At 47.7% G+C, this 24,074-nt stretch overlaps 1 protein-coding gene across 7 annotated transcripts in view; it reads left to right on the forward strand.

Moving 5' to 3' along the window:
- The window catches only part of sick (sickie), a 1,048,559-nt gene that overhangs the window by 1,001,791 nt on the left and 22,694 nt on the right, over positions 1–24,074 (forward strand). For 5 of the 7 annotated variants that reach the window (XM_070523272.1, XM_070523274.1, XM_070523273.1 and 2 more), the window contains 3 exons: positions 17,668–17,751; positions 18,561–18,777; positions 20,620–20,759. In XM_070523272.1, coding sequence (XP_070379373.1) covers positions 17,668–17,751; positions 18,561–18,777; positions 20,620–20,759 — 441 coding nt within the window. The remainder of the gene's footprint in view (positions 1–17,667; positions 17,752–18,560; positions 18,778–20,619; positions 20,760–24,074) is intronic. The other 2 variants (XM_070523275.1, XM_070523278.1) reach the window with 1 other exon arrangement.

Genomic DNA, 24,074 nt, shown 5'->3' on the forward strand with positions numbered 1-24,074 from the left:
ACTCTCGGAGGCCACGGTCTGAAATTTCAGTCACATGCGCCAACTAATGGTGCGCGCCTCGTCTACTTAAACGTTGTTAACAAGGTGATTGGACAACTGCCAGCCCCGAAGCTTTGCCAGAATTGCCTAAATGGCCGTGCTGCTCAATTATGAGCGAAATATGGTTGCAGTTTTCATTTAAATGTGAAATTGTTATGTGATACGTGTACGATGATGTCCCGCAGCATGCGATCGTAAAGCAGAGCCCGCTCTACGTTTTGGTCCCTCACAGCGCGCCCGCTGCGCGCCTTTCCCGGCAGCCCAGCGTCGGAGGAGATAAGATTGCCGGCGTATCAGCTCGCGCTCCTCCAAGTTGCCGCAGCTGGCAGCACGCCGGATAATAATCAGGAAGTCTGAGAAGCGCCCGGCATATCTTCGCGGTGTGCGTGCCGAGAACACATGCAACGCCGCTCGCTAAATAACAGCGTTGGACACGAATCACTGCCCCGGCTGATCGCGCATAACACGCGTTCACTCACGCGAAGAGGTCGCGTACATTGAAAAAAAGTAGGCCAGCGCCGCTGCTACGATTGCCGAAGAACTAAGCGTATACGCGCTATATTTTAACCGCTGACGCGTGCATCAACACCAGTGTGTATATCACGCTGCGCGGGTCATCCCTGCAGTGACGTAATCAAATGGGAGGGGGGGTGGGGGTGTAACCTGGGGCTGTAACGACGCGAGTCACGCGATGTTCTTTCAACAGCGCAAGTGCACCGACGATCACATTTGCGTATATGTGACATCGCTCTGTGATCTCTGTGTTGTGGTCACTTTACCGGTGGTTGCTCGGCCCAAAACAGCGTTCAACAGTGGGCCACAGCAAAATTTACGGGACACGGGATTTGCGCAATACGCCGAATTACCGCGGAGATTGAGCGCGTATATATTAACCGATTCAAAGTTTCGATCTGCAGTATACCTATTGCTACTGGCACTGCGGCTAAATAAATTATAAGCGCCATGCCCTATACCACACCAGAAATTTACGGAAGGGTTGCAAATGAACTTTTGTTGGTGCATTGGTGGTAACTTGGGAACGGCGCGAACTTTCTGCGCGTCTTCAACCTGTGTACTATGAAATTAACCTTGCTGTTAGTTTGCGTTCGCATGTCGTCGATCGCTTTGCGCTGTTCCCAAGTTACCAAACATTTCGCATTTTTCGTGGAAGCTGCGTCACGCGAAACTTTTGTGGTCGACTGTATGCGTTCTCCGGTTCAACATGTATGAATCTATGTACAGGAGGCTGCTCGATCGCGCCAGGGAATGCGCGATCGTTGGTGCACGTAGCTACCGAACCATGCTGCGAATAAATTTGAGCGGAACCTTGTATTACAGCGTGACAGGAGTAAATGAACTGAAGGGCGGGTGACGGTGGGATGACATTGAAGGAAACGCGATAGTGACCCAGGAAAATGTATCTGGCATTCGAAACCGTTCCGACGTTTGTTAATGCGCGTGGTCTATACACGCTCCCTATACGCGCTGTTTACCGTAAAGCTGACTTCTCCGCTCACAAACCATATTCAGAAACGTCTTGCACTTTGTGACGTGTGTCCTTTCCTGCTTTAAATATATATGCTGAAGTCCGGTCAGCGAGCCAGCCTTCGTTTTTCCTTTCCGAGCCTTCTTTGCATGTTCACCTATACTACAGTTTACCGCCTCGCCTTTATCTTCGCCAACGTCCGCGGCCCATGTGGACAGTACGGACTCCGGATTCGCTCGATGTGTGGCCGTTCCTCCCTGTTTCACTTCCAGCGCTACGGCCGCGCGCGCACCCTCCCGGTCGCGTCTTCTCTCTGACCTCGCGGATAAACAAATACCCGCCACGCGGTCCCATTCTCTGCCCTTTCTTCTCTTCACTGCGTACACGCATCGTCGCGGCAGAGCACACGGCTATCGTCTTTCCCCGCCCCCGCCATCTCCGCGCCGCCCCGTGGTGAAGACCATGCACGCTTATAGCGGTGCTCCGGTTTGCGTCGCCGTTCTGGGATCTGGCGCTAGTTCTGTGCAGCGCGTCGGCCGAATGGCGGCGAGCTCGCGGAGGGGCGTGGCTTTTTTTTATAGTCCGGGAGCCGTTACGAAGGGGTACCGGTGTTTCAACTTCGGGGCGACCTTGAGTTCGCGGGTCACGTTGGAGAGTCTCGCAAGCAAGGTTCGAAACCGCTGGCTGCTAATCACCTGATTAGGTAACGCACAGCGGTCAGTGGCGCTTTACGTTGCATTATGCACTTTATACATGATGATCCAGTGTGACAGCGATTACGTAATCGTTATTCAAGCAGCTATTGCTGCGTAAGCGCGACTTGAGACTTTGCTCTCTCAGTATTCCTAAGTAGCCGTGCCTTCGAGGAGTCTGCTTCACTGAGGCACCTCCTCGACTTGAATGCGAAACCGAGGATACTCGAGAGTGTTGAGTGCAAGTCAGTTAGATTTCCTCGAATATTAGCCCACGCGGTATATACACCCAACACTCAGAAGGGTTTGGGTGCGAGCTAGTTGGTACGGATCATTCATATTTAAAACAGCGCCAAGAAACACGGACAAGGGAGGACACAGGACGAGCGCTCGTCCTGTGTCCTCCGTTGTCCTTGTTTTTTGGTGCTGTTTTAAATATGAACACCCAACACTTCGACTAATATTGGGAAGGATAACCTGAAAAGCAAACCTTCAGACATCTCGGTAGAATTCGATAAGCACTAAATGCGTTGTCACGAGACAAATCGATATTTGTATTATCTCGATAGACATCTCGATAATCGCAGTGCACTGTAGAAACGGCATGCAGCTGGCGGCTCTAAAAAATTGGGTGTAGCTTGGCGAATAACTGATTGTATGACGAACTTTAATATTCCTAGGGTTGACTAACAGTAAACGAACGAATCCAACGGGTATAGTTCGTTCACTACGAGGGATTAGCCAAAGATCGAATCAGAAAGATAGGCAGTCAAATCTAAAAACAAACACTAATGATAAACTTTCATTAAAGAAGTAACATAACACAAAAGTTTTAAGAATTTAGCTAGGAAGTCGTTATGATTCAGATACAAACTTTTCGACAACTGTGCAGACATACCTATGACAACGCCCTAGAGATGACGCTTCTAAAGAGAGAATATCCCTAAGAGCAAGCTTCAAATACAATACAGTGAACTGTTTCTAAAATATATCTATTTTTTTCTTAATGATGAAAAACGATGACGTGGCAAGAAGTGGTATAGGAGGCGGGCTGCTTCGTTTCTTCACCAATGGCCTGGAGCATGCTGTACATGGAACGAAAGGACGGGACACAAACTGCGGATTAAGCTTATCTCCTCTGGCAACAGCGATGGACATTTCCTTTAGATGGCTTTTAATTTGTATTCCGTGTTGAACACTCGGTCGATCAGCCAGTGCCGAGCTCGCTCGAATCCAGGAAGATCTGTGGTATCGGTAGTCATTACCATTCTGGCATCCGCACAAAATGCACGGAACCAGAGCCTCGGAGATCGGGTGGCGTGCAGTGTTCGTGCAGCCTGATCCGGAGGCAATAACTAATCAGTAGAGCGCCACACATCTAGCTTGGGAACATACATACATACATACATACATACATACATACATACATACATACATACATACATACATACATACATACAAAAGCATAATTTGCACCTAGCATGGCAATGATAGTTATTGAATTTGACTTAAACTTCGTCTCTTTCTGGCTCGTTGTGCCAACCTAATGTCATCTTAAATTTGCTGCGTGGCTACGGTTGTCCTCATTTGCCTTCTAATTTCCGCCATTGTGTTGTTTGCTGTACATTGCAAGCTAAGAGCGAAAGAAAGAAAGAAAGAAAGAAAGAAAGAAAGAAAGAAAGAAAGAAAGAAAGAGAAACTTAATATATCTTAAATATTTACTCGCGGTAACTGCGTAACATATATACGGCGATCATTTAGCGACACGCGTATTCAGAAATGTAGATACTCATTTATGCAGTCGAAATAACGTAACAGAATGAAGTAGTTCTGAGTGCAGAACACATTTCTATCCTCTAAAAAAAATATTATCTGACCAGCACGCAGCACAGCTGAACTACGACACAAAGACAGAGAGAGAGACAGAAGAGAAAAGAACAGAAAAAAATAAGCGGGTAATTTTGCTGTCTCCAAGAAGCTATGCATAATCGAAGAAAAATGCAGGCGTTATTCATCACCCCCGTGGTGGCGGAAATAGTGCAGCGCCAGATTTCCAGTCTTAGCATAATGCTCTATTTTCGAAACATGGCCGCCGGGATTTCGCACGTATTTTTTAGACCAAAACCTGCGCTCTTATTGATCTTGGAGGCCATGCACGGAAGTATACCGAAACGGGGCACGCCGCGTCCTTGGCGTTCGTTCTCGCTGTCTGCGAATGGGGGTTTCAGCTTTCGCCGAGGAGCGGCATGAACGGCGGGGGTCGGGGGCAGCTGCAGTGATGATGGCGGCGGAGAGGGAAGGGACGGTGCTCTGCTCAGCGTCTGAGACTCGACACACGTGAGTCACGGCTCTGCAGCGCCAGACACGCCCAAAATAAGAACAACGTGCGACAGCGGCTGTCGCCGTGGTCTGTGGCTGCAGCGGGTGAGGAGGTTCTTGTGTACGGGCCACGCGCTGTCTGGGCGACGCAAGGCGTCACTGCAAAGCATTGCATCTTTGCCGGGTCGTGATATTATGCATGGAGTTTCCTACTAAACTCTGGCGCTGTGGAATAATATACAATAGCCATGATATGGCTAATAATACAGCTAATCAAAATCAGGCCCCTCGATGTCCTTTCTTCTGACACACACACACACACACACACACACACACACACACACACACACACACACACACACACACACATATATATATATATATATATATATATATATATATATATATATATATATATATATATATATATATATATATATATATATATACGCACGTGTTGGTTACGCTTTATTTCTCTAATTTTCAAGCAAATCTTATTGCTTTAAATTCATAAAGGCAATGATGTCTCTGCGCACACGCATATTAATAGCGAATTGTACCGATTTAAAAACAAACATTTTACTGAAAATAATTGACACGCGAACTCATAAAGCCGTTTGAAGCCAGAATGACGAAGTTATGGCGAATCCATGTGTACTGGCCATCATTCCCATGCTGACTGAATGGCCGAACCGCCTACCTTCCAGCTCTTGGAGTGCTATTCTGTATATCGTAAAATTCCACCATATCGTCAAATTCAGATAGTGGCGGCATTTACAGCCAATCAGAGAGGCCGTAGTGGACCTCTGGGCCAATCAGAGCTCACAATATGATGGTGAATTCGACAGTATGGCTGACCGAGACGATGCCCAGAATGGCACCCCTGCATACACCAGCGCCAGATTTCCCTGTAGTAATTTTTATAGGAATCCGTCGGGATATTGGTGCTCCCGGATTAAAACGTGCAGCGTACACCTGCCATTATTTAACTATTCCATGCAGTATGGAATACAGGACACTCGCATGAGTGGCTGAATGCGCGGTTCTTGTGTGCAATAACAGGCTTAAGCTATAAATACAGAATAAGCGAACAGTTGGCCCTTACATTTAGAATACCTTGCGGATGTGTCGATTCCGGACCCCATAAACAATACGCGCGTGAACGCTCTGATAAGCGAGAGACATAATAACTAAACAGAATTTAATAAAATGACTGTATTAACAGCCGCAATACGTACTCGCGGTGGTCATCGTGTGTGCCCGCGTGTGGTTTTCAGTGCGCGGTCGACGAACTAAATGTAAGACGCGCAGAAACCCGTAAACCGGAAAGCAGCCCGACCTCCTAATTGCCGCGGCTTGTACTACAAGAGACCACGCAACGTTTACGACAGCGCCCCATTTACATTCCCTTGAATGATCTTCCCTATCTGGCGATAAGATAAACTGCGGCCCGGCATCGTCGTCTGCGCTGCTTCGCTTTGCCATAGACCGCCGCTGAGTATAGTACACATAAACGCGCGCGCAGTCTGGCTTCGTGGGTGGCTTTGGCTCGGCTCGGTCAGCTTGTCTGCGTTTTATCTATACTCCTCTGCCCACCAGCTCCAGCGCATGTACCCTTCTCGCAGCTATCCTGACCCTCCGAGTGCCAATGCGTGTTGCGACCCGATTTCTTTGAAAGCGTTAGTTCGTTTTATTTTGTTTTGCTTTGCTTTGCTTTGCCTTATACACGTTCTTCATCTTCCCCTTATGACCGCCTCTCTCTCTCGCACAATAAAAAAAATAGAAAGAATAGAAGAAAGAAGAGACGGCCACGCCGCCTTGTTCTGGGAGATGATGGCAGGCCTTCGCCTGGCCCGATTGCCTGATTCGATTAGTCAGCGAAGGCGGCACTTTGGATGGCGCCAATGTCCCCACGTTCCAATATAGGCGCTGTATGCAGGCGTGAGAGACGGTGTCAGACCCGTCAGGGCGCGGCCTCCTATAAGGGGCGCTGTTGGATCAAGGAAAGCACCCTCCTCGTCGTTACCTTAATGGCCGAACAGCGAAAGGAAATAGTAGATCGGAATTAGAGCGCGAAAATCATTAGTGTTAGTATTATGTCAAAACACTGACTGAATTGGTTCGGTGGGGCAGTAAACGGACATACGTTACAGTTAAAGGTTATTACTCTACTTTGAAGGAGTAGGAGGACGAAAAACATTTATTGAGAAAATAGAAACGACAAGCAGGTGTCTTTCTGCTTGTGTTTGGAAGCGTCACTAATGTTGCCTGTTAAAAAAAAAGGGGGGGGGGGAGGAGCGGGGGATCACTCGTTGTATTGTATAGAGAAAAAACGCAAGTTTCTATATTCAAATTTCGCGCTAAATGAATACGCCGATTACGTCGCGGTGTGTTGTCGTCACGGATTTTGCTTAATTTTTCAACGTGTGGTTCGTTTTTCTGCAGGCAAAAACACATATAAAGAGAAGATTGGGCTGAATAATCTGTTTCTTCAGTTAACCCCCCCCCCCCCCCCCCCTCCCTAATGGGTAAACCTAGCTGTAACTCGCCTTGGCCAGACGTTGCGAAAAGAAATTGAAGTCAGAGACCACTCCGGAGACTACTCATACGGATAGACTCAAAAGAAATAAAAGCTTCAACTTCCAAAAATCTGGTGACCACTCAGCACATCCTACGGGAATGCGAACGTATTCACCCAGCGAGACCTGCAGGTAACGCACACATTCCAGAAGCGCTCGACTTTAAAGTGTATGAAAGCATCAACCGGTTAGCAGCCTAGATAATCGAGTGACGCTTTGAGTATTGGTGGAAAAACAGCAGGGAAGAGATTGATACGACCGAACCCGCTACAGGCACACGTAGCGGCACATGCAATGTAGATCGAGAAGTTTTAGGCAAGAGAGAAAGAAAAAGAAGATTAAGGAGATGAATAAAAAAATGATACACTGAAAGGTATGCCTCATTAGCTCAAGCAGGCTACGTGGCTATTTGTCATCGTCACGTTTATTATTATTATTATTATTATTATTATTATTATTATTTGTTTTGCACACATATACACATATACACAGGTAACAGGAAAGGGAAAGCGATGAGCAGGCTGGCAACTGCCACCAGAAGGGGCACAACGCCTGCCTACTCTTCTGAAGGGAGGCGACAGCAACACAGAAATGGAAGATAGGAAGGAGGGGAAGAAAAAGGAAAAAGGAAAGGAGAGCAACAGGACAAATCTAAAGACTAAAGTAGAACTCTGCAGACGGATTTAAAGTGACGCCGCGTCGAACAGCCTCCACAATTATCAACCACGTCCATGGCTAGTTCGCTATACGGCTGATTGTGTTCTCCACGATGAGACGCCAAGTGAAGCTGCACGTAATCACCGTTTCACGTAATCACCTGCACGTAATCACCGGTTCACAATATACACTACAAGGTGTTTGAACCCGCCACCTCCCATCTTCGAAGGAAGAAGCGTTAGGGTACAGTACTGATCACACACAGTAGGGCCGGTCACTAAAGGTCACGCTACAACTGAATGTCGAATGTTCATGCTACAAACGTGAACCTAAGTTAGTTAGGTCTATAAAGGTTAGTAGGGCGCGATGGGCCTGATCACGTTTAGATGCACAGCCACTGGGGTATAAATATTCCTCGAGTGTCGCACACCGCAGGCCAAGGAGATGATAGTTTCTCACTAGTGACATGCGCTGACGAGTTACGAGACCCTTCAGCACCTTATACTCGAGTGTCCCGCTTTCTGTGCGTCACGTTTCAAAGGGGATACCAATAAGTCATCATCGTCAGGGTCACACATAGCTGGTCAGGTTTCTCATTCTAACATTCTTTCAACGGTGTCCTTCAAAAATAAATACAAAAAGAAAGAATAACTCTCATTACGAAATTAGTCTCTTCCGTACAGGGTGCTGTAGTAGACAAGCTCCACGTCTGTAAACAAAAGGCCAAGGCGCAGGCAAAGAGAGTATAGAGGGTTACGTTGATATTTCACTGAATGCCGCGTTGAACAACAAACGTCGCCAAGTGATTTCTGAAAGGTTGGCTAACCTTACTATCCGCGAAATTTCGCGTCAGTAGGATTTGTCGGTTGTCCACTATCGTTCTTACTGTTTTCCTTGCACGGAATTCGACAGCGGCGCTACCGCATCTTCGTGACGTCACGCTCTGCAGTTTCTCTACGCAGTGCTATTAACACGTCTGCGCGCGCGCGCGCTGCCAATCGTCGTGTTGCTAACGAACAGCGTGACCAGCATCACTTTTCCCGTCAGCGAAACCGAACGTGTCGCTCCCCGCTGCTCTCTCCGGCTAAGCCGGCGTGGCCAGTTCAATCTACGTCACGCCTCTTAGCGGATCCGCAAGTACGAATCAGACGCGTTCGACCGTTGCATGCACGGCATGCATATATGTGTACGACCTCACTTGGCATATACAGTCGTCGTGCCTCGAATACGTGGTGAGCCAGTGAGGCAAGCCGGCGCGTGACCCGATTGCGGTCGTGTATTGTACACCTCTTAACACGCGCCGCGTGGCTTCGCTCGTGGAAGCGGATTTTCGCCGCTCCTTGTAACGGTCGTTCGCGCTCTCCGTATGTCGATCTACGCACTTCGAGGCCATCCGACTCAGGTCGAGTGCGTGGTTATAAGACGCCGCCCTGTACAGCTTTCATCGCCGCCTTCGTAAGTGTGAGAACACCATCAATGTAATGCCTGTTTATTGACCTATTTCGGCATCTAGAATCTTTCGTTCTTTTTATTTCGTAGACACAACTTTTTTTTTTCTTTGGTAGCGTCCGAGTCGATTTCCTTTGGCGCACGGAAAACGAAAACGCGCCCTTTCAACGGTTTCGTGCTTACCGCGGAGCTGCCCCGATTCGCAGATAGCAGAGATAAGGCACCTGTTACGGAACGCTGCCTCCATCCATTTTCTGTACTTTTTCTTGTTCATTTCCTTGTCGCTATGTTTCTCCTCATTTTTCTCCAGGCTTTTAATGCCGTGGCAAGGTCGTGTTGTAACCGCCGGTTCTGCTTTCGCCCGAAGGTCGCTTCTTTTTAAACGAGCTTTCTTCTCCACTTTCCGCTCGGCGCGCGTTTTCATTGCTGCTGCGTCCGTATACCGAACCGTCTGCTCGTCGTCTGCGTGGAAGGTGAAATAATTCGCAAACGAATAAAAGGCTATTGCCACAGCAGACGATGTCGAGTAGCAGGGGCACTGCATTTCCAATTGCAATTATCCTGCTTACAGCTACGAAATTAGCAATTAAATTGTGCAAATAACCCCACATAGATACTGACGTATATTGTAGTGTGCACGCTCTACTACAGGCATCTCGCGTGTACCAGTGCTGGAAATCGTAGCTTCGTTTAATCGTCATCCTCACTGTCAGCATCGGCATGTTTAACTCATCTGCAGAACGGCTGCACGCCCCGCAGGGATCTCCTGTTACATCGGTCCTCCGTCACCCGAATTCATCCTTAGCGGGACACCACAAAACCAAACATTGTACACGAGTTCACACTTGAAGCATTATTTGGAAACTTATGTTTCTGTTCATTCGGTGGTGCACGGTGTTGTTACGCATAGTGGAAAAAGAATGCAAGGCCGAACTTGTTCCGCTTGAACCCTCAATGTCGGAACGTCAGTGTGAAGTCACAGGTTTCATGGTTACTTTCCCGCTATATTTTGGGGCCACATTGGCCAGGGCAAAGTGTGCTAAAGTTGTTCAGTATTTGGTTTCGTTACAACGCAACGCGATGCATCCTCTAGGCATAAATTACTAAATAGTTGCGAGCAGACGTCAAGATTCGTTACGTCACGACGAGTTGTGCAGGAACTTCCAAGGAGAAGTCGGCACCCGTCTTTTAGTTTTCCCTATTTCTCTAGCCTATAGCCAAGCGTCCGCTCACATTTTAGAGTTGTCCTTTAACATTATAGAGAGGAGTGATTTAACGCTACGGCTTGACACGGTATATTCGCCCGTTGCGTCCCTTTAATGTTGGCCAGTTTCCCAATCCTTGAGCTTCCTATAATCCTCTGCCGGCCCCGATAAATTGCTTCGTGTATGTCGCACGCCACGAGAAAAAAAAGAAAAATGCACAAACGAACGCAAGATCAACTCGCAGGCGCGGATTAAGAGCGATGAGAATGTGGGACAGCGGCCCTGATTCACCGGAGTCTTTTTTTTTTTTAATTGCCGACAGCTTCACTGAGACCTTGAACGACTGCGATTGCAAAACTAGTGCATTCGGGCGCTGAGCTTAATCAGCGATCGTGTGACTCGGCCGAAACGATGTGGACCTCGCCGACGATAACTGTATACAGCGCTCTCGACTAATCGCGCGTTCCCCAATTAAAAGCTTCCGGGACGGTGTCATTCGTAATCGCCGCGCCTTGTTAACGCGAAGGAGCCGTGTTGTAATTATTGCGCCACTGCTACATCGTATAATGACGTATAACCACTGGACCAGAAAGGTACACACGGTATTATAGACTGTAGGGATGACACGCATGCAACAGACAAAAAGTATATATATTTACGTAAAAGAAAGATATATCTGGTAAATGTCGATATTACGCTTACATGCCTGCGTAGCCGTTTCACCGACTTTCTTCTGCGACCTGTATGTGGGCTCTCGGACACAGCTGTCCCCGACGCGTACAGACTCTGCAATTACGCGTACCTGTATCTCCGTCTTGCGGATAATTGGGCGCACAGCTGTTGAACGCCCTGTGCGCTCTTCTTCTCCCATCTTCCGACGCTTCGCGCTGTTTTCAAGGACGGCTTAACGTGCCGCCAACGACGCGTTCGCCGCCGGGTTAAGTCCTTGCGTAATCCGGGCTTCCGTGCGCTTCGCTTCCTTTGCGCCCTCCACGACCGCCGAATGCTTCTCGGCGCGAGAGGGTTTATGCAAATGCACGATGAGTGCTCGCCGCCGCGATATTCCCGCTCCAAATGCGCTCTCGCTGACGCATCTTCAAGGCTCTTGGCGCGGGTGTGGAAATGGTGCCGCGTGATGCGGCGTTAGCTTCTACACTCCTTGATGCGCCGGGCTAAACCGCCGCGTCAGACGAATCCGAAATACGCTGTATATAAGCGTCGTGGAAACGGATGGCTTCGCGCTGAGAGTCCGTGATACCAGATAAATGTGTGCATTGGAGGTTGATGCAGTCAGTCGTTCGATACGTACACTTCACACTGTGACACATTATACAGGTTCGAGAGCCATCGAAGATATCGCGTGCTCGAGGGCACAAATTCGCTGCTTCGATCAGTTAAGCTTGAAGTGGTTGGTCTCACTATCGCTGGATAGACGAGAGAGGGAACTGTTTTGTCAGTGGCCAGGACAATCATGTCAAGCCATCAGATAATGAAGCAAAGGAAAGCGTAGGGGTAGGTATTTGTAGTTTTTAAATCAAGTGTACAAATGACTATAGCTAAAAGCAAATGGAAATGGAAGGAAAAGCAACTTGCCGCGAGTGGGGGCCCAACGCAGACATATTTTCCCCCTGGCTGAGCAGCCCCGTTGAGCCTGCAAAGTTGGCTTCTCTAGTAGCCAACAGTGAATGAACGTTGGCACGATATCGGCTATGGCGCCGTGCACAGGCCGTTGCTCGTAAAATAAGCGTCTCTTCCGTATAACCCGGCTGTTGAATAGTTCATATGGCTCGGTTGCTTATTTCAAACTGTGACGTTAACGCGGGATCTACAATATGTACTTTGTTCATTTTTTTTTCATTCTCACGAATGCTGCTTAATAAGTTATATATAGCACTTTGTCTATTTAATCATTTTAATTGTGGATCGAAAAATGGTTTGTTTACTTGCTTCCGCCTAAAAGGCGACGCGCGAAACGTCGCGCTTTCGTTTCCTCTTCTTCATTTAACTCGGTATAGGCATCTCTCGTCGTGTTCGTGTGTATTTATGTCCACGTTGATTTTACGCTCCCTGCACTGCCTAATGGGCAGTCTCCAAATATGAGGCGCCCAATGCGACGAGACGTCCTCGACAGTGTTTGAGAAATAACGCTATATAGAAGTGTGTATACGGAAGAACCTAAAGGGAGTTTGGCCTCTTCTTGGGAGGCGCTATTTCTTAGCACTCCCTAACCTCCGTACACGTGTTGCGTTCTTTATTTCTCCCCTTTCTAGGCTAGATGAGGGTAATGCGCCTCATTGCGGACGGAACGCGACCCGATATTGAAGGATGCGGCGAAAAGCGGAGAAGAGACGGTACATGCACATACAACGCTCGTTTCCGCGAGGTGTGAGGCACTGTGGCAATCGGACCTCCTCCGCTCCTTATACACCGGCGGCACGTCTTATAGGTGCGATCCCGCGCGCGTAATCACCTCTTCTACATGGCAGAGTCGGGGCAGCACAAGTTGCGCCACGCGTATGCCGCGTCTCCGTTGCGCAATCCCGCTGCACCTGTACACCTCGGCGTCCGCCGAGCCCATTGCCAGTTGCGCCAATCTGGTGCCAAGGTCGCGGTGACCCCATCGGCACACGCGCGACGATGGCACGCACCGGGGGTGTATGCGCGATCGCTCTTGCTTCGCGCGTGGTGTATGTGTCCAGCCAGCGCCTCCTAAAAAGACTTGTCCAGCTGCGCGCCCCTCTTCTCGAATCACCTGCGGAGAGGCTCCAGAGCTCCGCTGCAGAGCGCGACGTTCGATCGCTTGCCGGCGGTTCCAAAGTTGCAGTACGTGCAACAGACTACAGACAGACGAAATGCGAAGACTCTTAATTGTTCGCCAATAGAGCCTGCGCGCGCCACCCCGTGTTGGGGGACGTGCTTCTGGTGGCATGTTGGACGGCACGTTGCAGAGCAATCCGACAGTGTTGCGAAAGTCACGTATGGCACTTACCGCACGTGCTTTAGTGAGACCGTATAGGTTGGCTCAAACGACAGTGATGAATGCTAATTATCGCTATTAGACCTCCTTATTCTCGTAGTACTGCGTTACAGCGGTCTTTCACTCGTATATCTGCCAGAGCTCTGCAGTGAAACGTTCTGCCGAATATGCCACGTGACATCGACGCGATCTAGTTTCGAGAGAGTAAACGAGTCTCGACATGTAGCATCACTCTTTCCAAGCCTTCACCGGCACTTCCTTGGCGGATCAAGATTACTTATTAGCTCAGAAAATGAAGGTCAGTCTTTTCGGATTACAGTCTTTTCGGATTAAGCAGGACAGACGTGTTTTCGGATTATTTCTTTGCATAGCAGTTGCACCCTCACAAGGTTGCTAGGCCCACGTTTTGTACGCTCTAGGATCATAACCGTAAATTTTTTAGAAATATACTTATAACCATAGTGTTTACTATAGACGTTCCTAAAATTAATCGTATCGCAGGCAGAGGACGTAGTCTCGGACGCTCACTTACGGCGATATCACTTTCAGTGCGCGTTGATTGGCTGGTTGGGCAAAACCGTTCGAATAATTCCACGTGCCGTGCACTTCGTCATGCAAAATCCATAGTATCCTCGAAAGTGGTCGTCCGAGAATGTACGCCCCCAACCGATGCTGGAATTTCGAGATTATTCCACCGCCTTTATTGTTTTTTTGCGTACCTTCTTTTCTACAAATCCTGCTGTCGCGACGAGACTGGCATGTCTTATACTTCGTAAGCATAATATGCCAATAAGGCCTTAAGCATATTTTTCTTGAGACGTCCTTTTAAAGTACAGGTTCTCGAGATGAATTCGCAGAACCAAACCACAACGTTTCCCTTATAACCGTCACGTATAGTTTGCAGAAGCCCGATATAAAATACGAGCTCAATAAACACTGCGGATTGAAGGTAATACATTGGGGCAAAACGGCTACCTTTTTCAGCTTATTTACGAGAACCACGATGAAGACAAGCATATCCACCACGACTTAAGTTCAGCTTTGGCCTCGTGCTTGCAACAAAATGAACAACATAATATTTTGCCGCGATGATGCCAAGACACACAGAAACGACAGTTTCTGCCGAAGGGAATTGAGTCGCATGGTGGCGTCCTTTTTGTTTTACACTGTGTTTAGTCGGCATTTAGCTTCAGGCCACGTACTTCAGTGTTTCTTTTTTCTTTTTATTTATTAGTACTGCAGATCTTAGGGCATGAGCAAGTCCACAAATATTATCGAGGCCACGCAATGAGCACTCTACTGTCGACGTAGGCAGGCTACGGCACGGAAAGACGTGATCGCTGACAACGCGCACGCAACATTTGGAAATCACCGTCTCGCCTTGCGCCTTGCATATTTCGCTGCTGTTTACCAGTCCACGTCCTGCACGCGCGCTCGTGCAAACGTATCCAAGAACTCGGTGCGCGAGCGTTGGATAGTATCGCGAATATCGATCTCACATTTTCGTGCGCGACCGTCGCCTACGGCAACTTCGGTGCAGTTAAGCACGCCGGCGCCAAATATAGGAAAGAGCCCGCACATGTCCTTGCCGAAGATGGAAAACGCAACGATAGAGGTCACTGCGAGCGATGGTGAGGGTTTGGAAACCTCACTGATTGCGATTAATGATGAAGTCGTCCAGGCACCGTTTTCCGATTTACATACGAGTTCCTCGCATGCACCGAGAATTGAGGCGGATATTCATAGGTGTCGTTCAAGCACTCCTGCACGCGAGGTAACGATCGCGATAGACCATTGTTGTCTACTAGCGCAGCCGTGATACAAATTAGCTGGTCGCTTCCGGCTGGCTGTTGCTTTTCCGGGACATTTTTTCCCTGCCAACTCAAGGCTACTGCTCGTTCTTCAGCCGGTGATTAATCAACTGTACTCAGCGCTTTTCTGACGCAGAAAACCCGCCCAGGCCTGGCTGCACGCCACTGTTATTGGCCGTCGTCGTGAACCCGTTTCGGGCTTGAAAACTTTGTTCATTCCACCCAGGTTTGGTCTGGGGCTATGCGCTTGCGAACCTGTTCGTGCCTGACGCGATCAACTTTCGTCGAAGTGCTCGCTATCGGCATGCGGTGTGTGGAAAAGTTATAAAAGGAGTTCAAATCGGATGTGCCGAAGCACTTCCCATTGATCTCGAATTCTTGTTGTACTTAAGTAACTATAGGCCTTCTTCATGTTTGAGCTGTTGCTCCGTCGTCACATTTTCTTCGTCGATTTATGTAACGCTCGGTAATGTAGACTGCTTCTGCACTGTGAATTTATGCACGCGTCATGAAACCCCCAAGAGGTCGAAATTGATCGGAAGCGCTCCACTGCGATGTTCTTAGCAGTCCAGACGTTATGGAAAAAAAAAAGACAAGAGTACAAATTGTAAAGTCCCAGTAAGTTCGAAACTACTATAAAGCGTGATGCTAATTGCACACACGTAACACACACGTAACATTGGTGTTTGCATGCACTGTAACGATCAATGGTACTTATGTAAATCGCAACCTTCTTTTAGTAAGGTTATTATACTGAAGTCCTAGAATCTTACGGGCACTTATAGTTGAAAGATCAAGTGAGCTCGTATTTCATAACCATAACAGCGTGCGCTATAAAGAGACATAGGTACGTCGTAACAATATCACGCTTCTCGAATGCACCCGTTCGCGAGATGACGCGCGAGCTTCGTGTCATCTCGCCGCCGCCGATGAGGAAGATAAGGTGACCTGACCCGAAGGCTCCTGATTTAGGAATTCGCTCCGTTTGGCTTCCCGACAAAGGATCTCCTGCGACAACACGCCTTGCTCGTCGATAAGTGGGTCGCAGAAGCGTAGAGGCGAAGGCGACGGAGCCCCCTTGGCCCCCGATATCGTCGCCGACACATGGACAATGTGCTCGTTGGCCGAATTGATGACAGCCGGCAACATTGTGTCTGTTTGGCCTATAGTCGCGCGTGCTCAAGATCGAAGGAGCGCGCGTGATTGCGTCGATGCCTGTGTGTACACACGAGAGCGTCCGCAATGCGTGTCGTGGAGGTTGTTGCGGCACCGAAGGGTCTCTCATCGACGGTTTCCTGCCTGGGACGCGTCCTTCCATACGGCCTCCGAATGGTGCGACATCCGCGTTCAACTTCGGGCGTGTCTTTTCCTCATCCTCGGCGGGCCGGAGATTCTCGCGCGTGCCCGTCAGCGTCGCCTGCCACCGCGTATCGGGCGCTGTCAATTACGAGTTCGTTTCATTTTCCTTGTCGCGCATCAGCTGGAAACCGTAGAAGCGGTGCCACGAGATGGACTTGCCGATATCGGGACCCTCTTCAAGCGCCCATCTTTTCCACTGCTGCGTCGTGGGCTTGCGCACGTATGTACAGCAGAAAAGACGACCAAGAAAGTACGAAAAGGAAATGCCAGACGAAACATTTCGAAAGCTAAATATCCTGAAGAGAAAGAAAAAGAAGAAAAAAAAACGCCACATTTAATAGTCGGAGAATAATAAATGGGTTAAGGGTGAGTGGGGGGGGGGGGGGGGGGGCTTTGTCGGTTGCTTGAGTGGCAAGTATTTCATGTAGTTCCGCACTGAAACACTGCACAGTTCGGAAATCGAAAACGCGTGCTGAGAAAGTATGTTCCTCTTGCTGATGTCGCCAGAGTAGAAATGTCCTCTTGGGCACGTTATTGAGTGGCAAATGAAACTCGCGAATTTCCAGGCTGCACACGTCGTGCACGACTCTTCGGCACAGATGCGCTATATGTTTTAGGAGCCCGAGCCTCTTTCGGACGGTAATTTGTTGATGGTTCCTTGTACGTTGATACGCCGGAGGAGGCGGCTGCGTCACAAGTGCGGCGGCATGCATGACCGTGTCACTGAGTTGAAGCGATACCAGTTCTCCGAGCTGCATGTTTGCGTATTTTTATGCGGCAAGAAGCGCTACTGCGCTTCTAGCGATCTACCGGCCTTTGTGTACGTCTCTAACTGGAACGCCCTTCCTGTGTGTGTCTCTATGTGTGTATTTCTGTTATTTTTCTTTAAAAAAATTGTTTAACCCTTTCCTCTATGTCCTCTTTCTAACCCCTATATTCCGACCCCAGTGCAAGGTAGCAAACCACAATCTAATATCTGGTTAGCCTCCCTGCCTTTCCTCTTCATCTCTCTCTCTCTCTCTCTCTTTTTTTAATGCGGACACTGTGCGAAGCGATTGCTGACCACGTGTTTTGGCTTTTGTTCTTATGCGCAGGCGCACATGGTGGCAGCCTTCGAGCAGTCCCTGTCGAATATGACCTCGCGGCTTCAGCACCTCACCGTTACCGCTGAACAAAAGGTACGTACGTACGGCAAATTTTGTTTCCGCAAAGAGGCATTAAGCCGTTCACATAAATAGTTGACTACATTCTGCGGTGTCATGTGCCGAAACTGCGACGTTTTCGTGAGGCGCGCCGTAGTGGGGGACTCCGGGTTAATTTTGACCACCTTGGGTTCTGTACCGTGCACCCAATGCATGCAACAGTGTCGTTCTTGCATTTCGCCCTATGGAAATGCGGCCACCGCGGCCGCTATTTGATCTCACGCCCTCGCGCTTGAAAGCACAGCTCGATAGACACTAAGCCCCAAAAGCGGGTAAATGTTCAAGCAAACTACTAGGCATTCTGGATATTATGTTTCTCGCGTGTAGTGCTGCTTTTTCTCTTCACTTTTTTGTATTTACAGTTGACGTAAGCTTCGTGAAAGAATTTTCTTGATGTGCACTACATAATTACAAAAGTCGGAAGACGAATAAAAGATGTAATGTTCAGGTTATTAAGGTTAGAAATGCAGCTGCGCTAGTTATTCGAATTTTACATTTACATACAGGCAATAAGATTACAGCGAAACTTCGCTTATTCCGTGTTCATACGCCACGCTGTTAATGTCACGAAGTAATTAGGACAAGGGATTTTGTGGTATAGTCACATATTTAGGCCCTTTTTGCTTTGGAAAAAGCGTTAGACGTCGCCCTATCAGCTGTAGAGCTCCTAGTATAAACTAGCCAATTGACGTAACACACATCAGCTACCGTAAACAAACATTTCCCCTCAAACTTCCCTGCACACGTTAACTTCACCGCTCGCGGTCCTCGTCTCTCCGTCGCAGGACTCGGAACTGACGGAGCTGCGCAGCACCATCGAGGCACTGAAGAAGCAGAGCGCCGAGGCGGGCCTCACCAAGATGGCGCTGCAGTCGATGGCGGCCGTGCAGCGAAGTATGGCCCCCGCTAACGGCGCGCCGCCCGGTGGCGGTGGTGGTGGTGGTTCGACTAACCTAGTGCGCCGCCATACCTTTAACACGCCCAAGGACGCTGCCGCCGGTGGTGAGCAGTCACCCGACCAACCCCGACCTCACCAGCCCCCCTCCTTTCCTTCTTTCCCCCACCTCACGCCTCGCTTCACTAACTGCGCATAGGTTGCGGAGCTGCTGTGCAGCTTTGCACATAGACTAACTCTGCATGCGATGGTGGTTGTCGCCGCAGAGGCTGTTTTCTACGGAAATTACTCGAGGCGAACTCTGGTGTTGCGAACGGCTCGGCTGTCATGGGAATCATGTGTAATTCGCGGACTTGTCTTACAATCGGGCTTGTGGCCTGATATGTTCTACAGACATTTTTTATTGCACTTTATATATATTTCTAATGGTGAATTCATCAAATCGTACCAGGCCGCCCTGCGGTGACGATGAATGATTGAAACGGTTCATCATGGTGCCCACGCTGCAGATTTCAGCGATTGCCCCGGTAGGCACCGGCGCAATTTGCTGAAGTTAATTGCCAAAAGTTTCCAAGCAACTATCTTTTTATCTAAATGCATGAAGCCATCAAGTCCTCATGCCCATGTATAAGTTTTACAAATTGTTCTTTCTTTCTAACTTTTGCAATCAGAGCACATTATTTTCTTGACTATGAACAGTTTGCATACATAATTGTTTGAAGCCAGAATGACCAAGTTTTGACAAATCCATGTACTACCCATGATAAATCATCATGCTGGCTGAGCTGCCGTGCTTGCAGCCCCCGTAGACACTACCGCCAGAATTCCTTCGAGTAAAATTTGCTGAAAATCCATATGAACAGCTCTGAAGGGAAACCTCCCCATAGTGTCCATTCATTGCAATCGCAGCCGCAAGGGCGCTTCCATATGTTGCTACTCTGCGCATGCACGCAGGTGCAGACGACGCGATGCAATAGGTGCGATAGACGCGCAATCAATACGATCCCGAGCCTCCGTCGGTATGGTGGCGCCATTTTGTATGGGTGCTTGAAAACGCACCCTTTCACGCACCGTAAATTTTGCACAATAATTTTATAAATAAGCACTCAATCTCTCTGAAACATATAAGGAATCAATTTAGCACCTTGTCCATACGCATTTACTACATATAAATGCTTGTTTTTGCATAATATTTCGAATACCTTTAGCGTTACAAATGTGAGTCGCATCAACATGGCGACACCCTTGCTCCTGCCACTTTTTTCGCCTAGTTTTTAGTCTAGATTTAGTAGGTTAACTTTATTTGTATATTAACTCTATGGAATAACTCAAAGGCTGTCGCTAAACGAGCTTGTGCGCAGTCACATGGACGTCTATTGTTCCAGACTAAACTCTGCAGTGTGGATGCACATTTCAGAGCTTATATGTACAGATAAAACACAATATAACATATATTTATTTCTTTCGTAGACCTGTGACGGACGGCCCATGGCCAAATAAGGAAACATTCTAACTTGTCCGATTTGAGCTTGTTCTAATTTGACTCGACCGAGGGCCACTGAAGAGCAACTCTCTCATTTTGTGCTGATGAGAGTTTTCGGCGCTACTTTGGTCCATATATTAGTTACATTTTTTTTCCTTGAGGAGAGGGAGCCTAATTACATTTTTTATCAAGTCGGCTACAAATATAGTGGAATATGACAAAGGTGCCAAATTGGGACACGACGAAGCAACATACACACACAAAACAAAAGCCGATGCTTTTTTTGTCGGCGTTCTTGTCTTTTATGTACCATGTTCCACAAGGGCTCATGTACGCTTTCAGCTAGTGCAACCAAATCATGTTCTGAGCATCTTGGCCACGTGTTTCATTTGTTTTGTGTGTGTGTTAACCACCATCTATATCGCTGTTTAACTGACTCTGCTGCATCGGACCGTGTCATACTCAGCCCTCCAAGACCAGCACATGTCCCGCCAGCTGTCTGCGGACTCCATGTCGAGCGTCAACTCGGCATCGAGCGCCTGCAGCAACGCCTCCACCAGGCACGAAGAGTCCTGCAAGAACAAGCACAAGAAGAAGAAAGGATGGGTGAGCGAAAAGACGGAGCGTATACATAGAGTTCGAACCACGTGGTTCCCAGTGACAATAGTGACCTTTTGTGGATATCCTATGGACGTCCTTTTTCAGGACACGAATATCCTAAGGATGTGTCGAATACGTCCGGCGGGCGTCCTTCACGTGGCCGTTTGGCCGCATTTTCCGGATATCCGTGGCATATCCACGAGAGACATCATGGGGACATGCTGTGCGAACACTTTGCGGACGCGTGCCAGGGCCTTTTGCGCAGTGTACGCCATAATAATGTATACATATTATGGTCAGAGCATACGCTGTGTGACAGATGCAATGGTCAGAGTCTCCCCGCTCCAAGAACAGATGCATTCTTTGTACACATTACGCGCGCACACACATGTGTGGAAGTTCATCCTTATAGGCCTTCTGCGCCAAGCGTAAGTGATTTGTTAAACTAACTGAAATTTTCGCAGTAAATTGCGTCAGGAAATTCGTAATGTACGACTTATGCGCGAGCTGCAGACACAATAGCTTGCGATCGTAATTCGAGCATGCGCGTATTATTAACTTTGTTATGAGGAAACGCGTGTAAAGCCTCAATTGGGGGACAATTAAGCGTTCACGTGTACGTCAAAAAAAATACACGTGGGATAAACTTGGGAAATGGTAGGATATCCGAAACATGTCCCTGTGCGATATCCTTGGAACAGCAAGAAAAGGATAACCGAAACTGAACGTCCACCGGATGTTCTGTTTGTATCCAAAATAGTGCATGGGAATTAGGACATGATTCGGATGTTCTACGGACGAAGTGTTTTCACTGTTTGGTTGAGGCACGCTCGCAAGCAGTCTTTCATTCCGACGGTGCGGGCTCATAGAGCTGCAAGTAGCGCGCTGTGTGCGACATGCCGTCGCAAGAGTGGCAATTTGCTTCAAAAATAAATAAATAAATAAATAAATAAATAAAAACAAAAAAAACAAAAAAGGGAATAAGCTATATACACACATATATAAAGACCAGTCTTTATTGTTGTAACTGACACTCTGACCGTAACGGAATGACGTAATTGTGCGGGTTTTCGTGACTTGACTATTTCATCGATGTTACAACGCGCCATCTGCGCCCGGCCTCTCGGCACTATTTCGCGAGGTAGTGGTACTCCAGACCCCCCGTATATGTACGGCGTGTTCTGTCTGGCGTTTTAAGAGGAAGCTTTAGCTCGGGCCCAACTCTGACGCGGCCTATTCGAAGACATGTAAAGCGCAAATACCCTTTTCTGAGACAACCCTTAGACCGATTCTAATGAAATTTGTTGCATTTAAGAGAGAAAGCTAAATTCTAGTGACTGTTGGAAGCAGAATTTCGATTTAGGGCTTGAATTTTGTTAAAAAAATGATCAGATCTTTGAATGTTCGAAAATACCTAGAAGGACGAAGTTTGCAAATTAATAGCTCTGCTTCAAGAACAGGTATCATGGTTCTGTAAACGACATACATTAGGCCATTCAAAGCGGACTAATTTGATTTGTCAATTTAGATTGTACGTGAATTTGTTACGTTGTGTACAAGGGTTCTGCAAAAGCTGTATTTCCATATTACACTGTTTTTTAGGATTTATGTGTAACACATCAATTTCGCCCACTTTAGATGCACTATTAGACGAAATTCACAGAATTGTGATATCATTTTTCATTGCTGAGTTACAGAGTTTTATACTTGATAGTTCCATTTTCTGAAAATTTTCGGTTTTTGCATTTTTTTACAAAAATATTGACAACCTAAATAAAACATTCCAAACCAACATTCAGTAGATTTTCAGTTTTTCTCTTCAATGCAATGAACCTCGTCAGATTTGGTGCAGGGGTTGCCGAGAAACGAATTCTCCTTTCACATGTATTTAGGTAGGAGCACCTGAGCTAAAGCTTCCTCCTAAATGCATATGCCATAATCGCGACGCTCAAACTTTGACCCAACTGGATGTAGCTCGGTTTACTTATGTTTACATTTTCACGTTTTACACTGCCACGGTAGCGCCCTCGCTTTGGCACATCCACGTGAATACACCCCTGCACACAAGCACAGACATGCCTAAACATGCATACACACTTATACTGAGTCGCACAGCCAAATACTCCCGACATGCAGGCCTCGACCTTTTTACTATAACAAGCAAACCGTGTGAAGCTGGATTTCCCCCACAAAGACTCTTACTGCGGAGAAGCCTGCTTTAACGAACACCTTGAGATTTATGTGCACGTACAGGATAACTTTTGATGCGTGGCGCGGCGTGATAAGCAGGCTACCTACTGTAACGGCGGTTATAAAGGCGAGTTCTCACTGCATCTGAAGTGAATGTACGACTGCTTTCATGTGACCCCATCCTGCGGCTACTGTACTTGCGTGGCCTCCCTCACCCACCATGCACGTGATGCAAACAGTCATGAAGTTGAACTCTTCGAGAGGCCTTTTCCCATTCACCAGCATTTGGTGGGTGGGGAGGTGGAAACGGGCGGAAAGCATACAAAAGCACAAATAAGTAGAAACCATTAGGGAATGATTATTAAAGTTAAGTGATGGCTGCCTGGTTTGCCTTGCTGTGCTACTCTGCCGAAGAGGCTTTTTGTATAGCTGTATCGGTTAATATTAAAACTCCTGCGAGGATGCATATTGCCACAAGGTGTGACGAGCGAGCATTAAGAGAGTAGTTACGAGTGGGAAGCACGATCTGGATGACGCAGGGGCTGTTAAAGAAGATGTGGAGACTAAGTGGAGATGCAGGCTATTTAGAGGATTCATACCACCTTTTTCTTGACACTATTGTGCAGTAGTACCAAGATTGACCCACTAAGTCATCATTTCTGATTTCACTGTCCTTCGTTTGGCTCAGTTTACTAAGCCAGATAGCCAGCTATGCAAAGTGATGAAGCATCCAAAGAAAGATTCAATTTAAAATGCCCCCTTTGTTTGTGCATGAATGCAGCAAGCAGTAGGCAGTCTCTTTCTTGGTGGAATTTCGTTTTCTTTGTCTTAATCTGTAGTGAAGCATGGTGTGTAAAGTTGGATATCCATCCTTTGACAAGCCTGTTCCTTGCTGTTATCTTTGTGTATGTTCAGACAGCATAGCAGTATTGAAGTGATAATTTTAATACAGTCATTCTGAGGTTTGAAATGAAGATGCATACAGAGTGTTAAACTAGACAAGCAGGCTAGTTGGCGTCGATTTATGGAATGCATGATTTTAACACGGTGAAAGACCAAAAAGGCGCCAGGAACCAGGAGGACTAGATGAGGACTTCAAATAGTGTTCACACACGTGCATGCTCACGTGTA

This window comes from Dermacentor albipictus, chromosome 8 (assembly GCF_038994185.2).
Source record: "Dermacentor albipictus isolate Rhodes 1998 colony chromosome 8, USDA_Dalb.pri_finalv2, whole genome shotgun sequence".
NCBI classification, from domain to species: Eukaryota; Metazoa; Arthropoda; class Arachnida; order Ixodida; family Ixodidae; genus Dermacentor; species Dermacentor albipictus.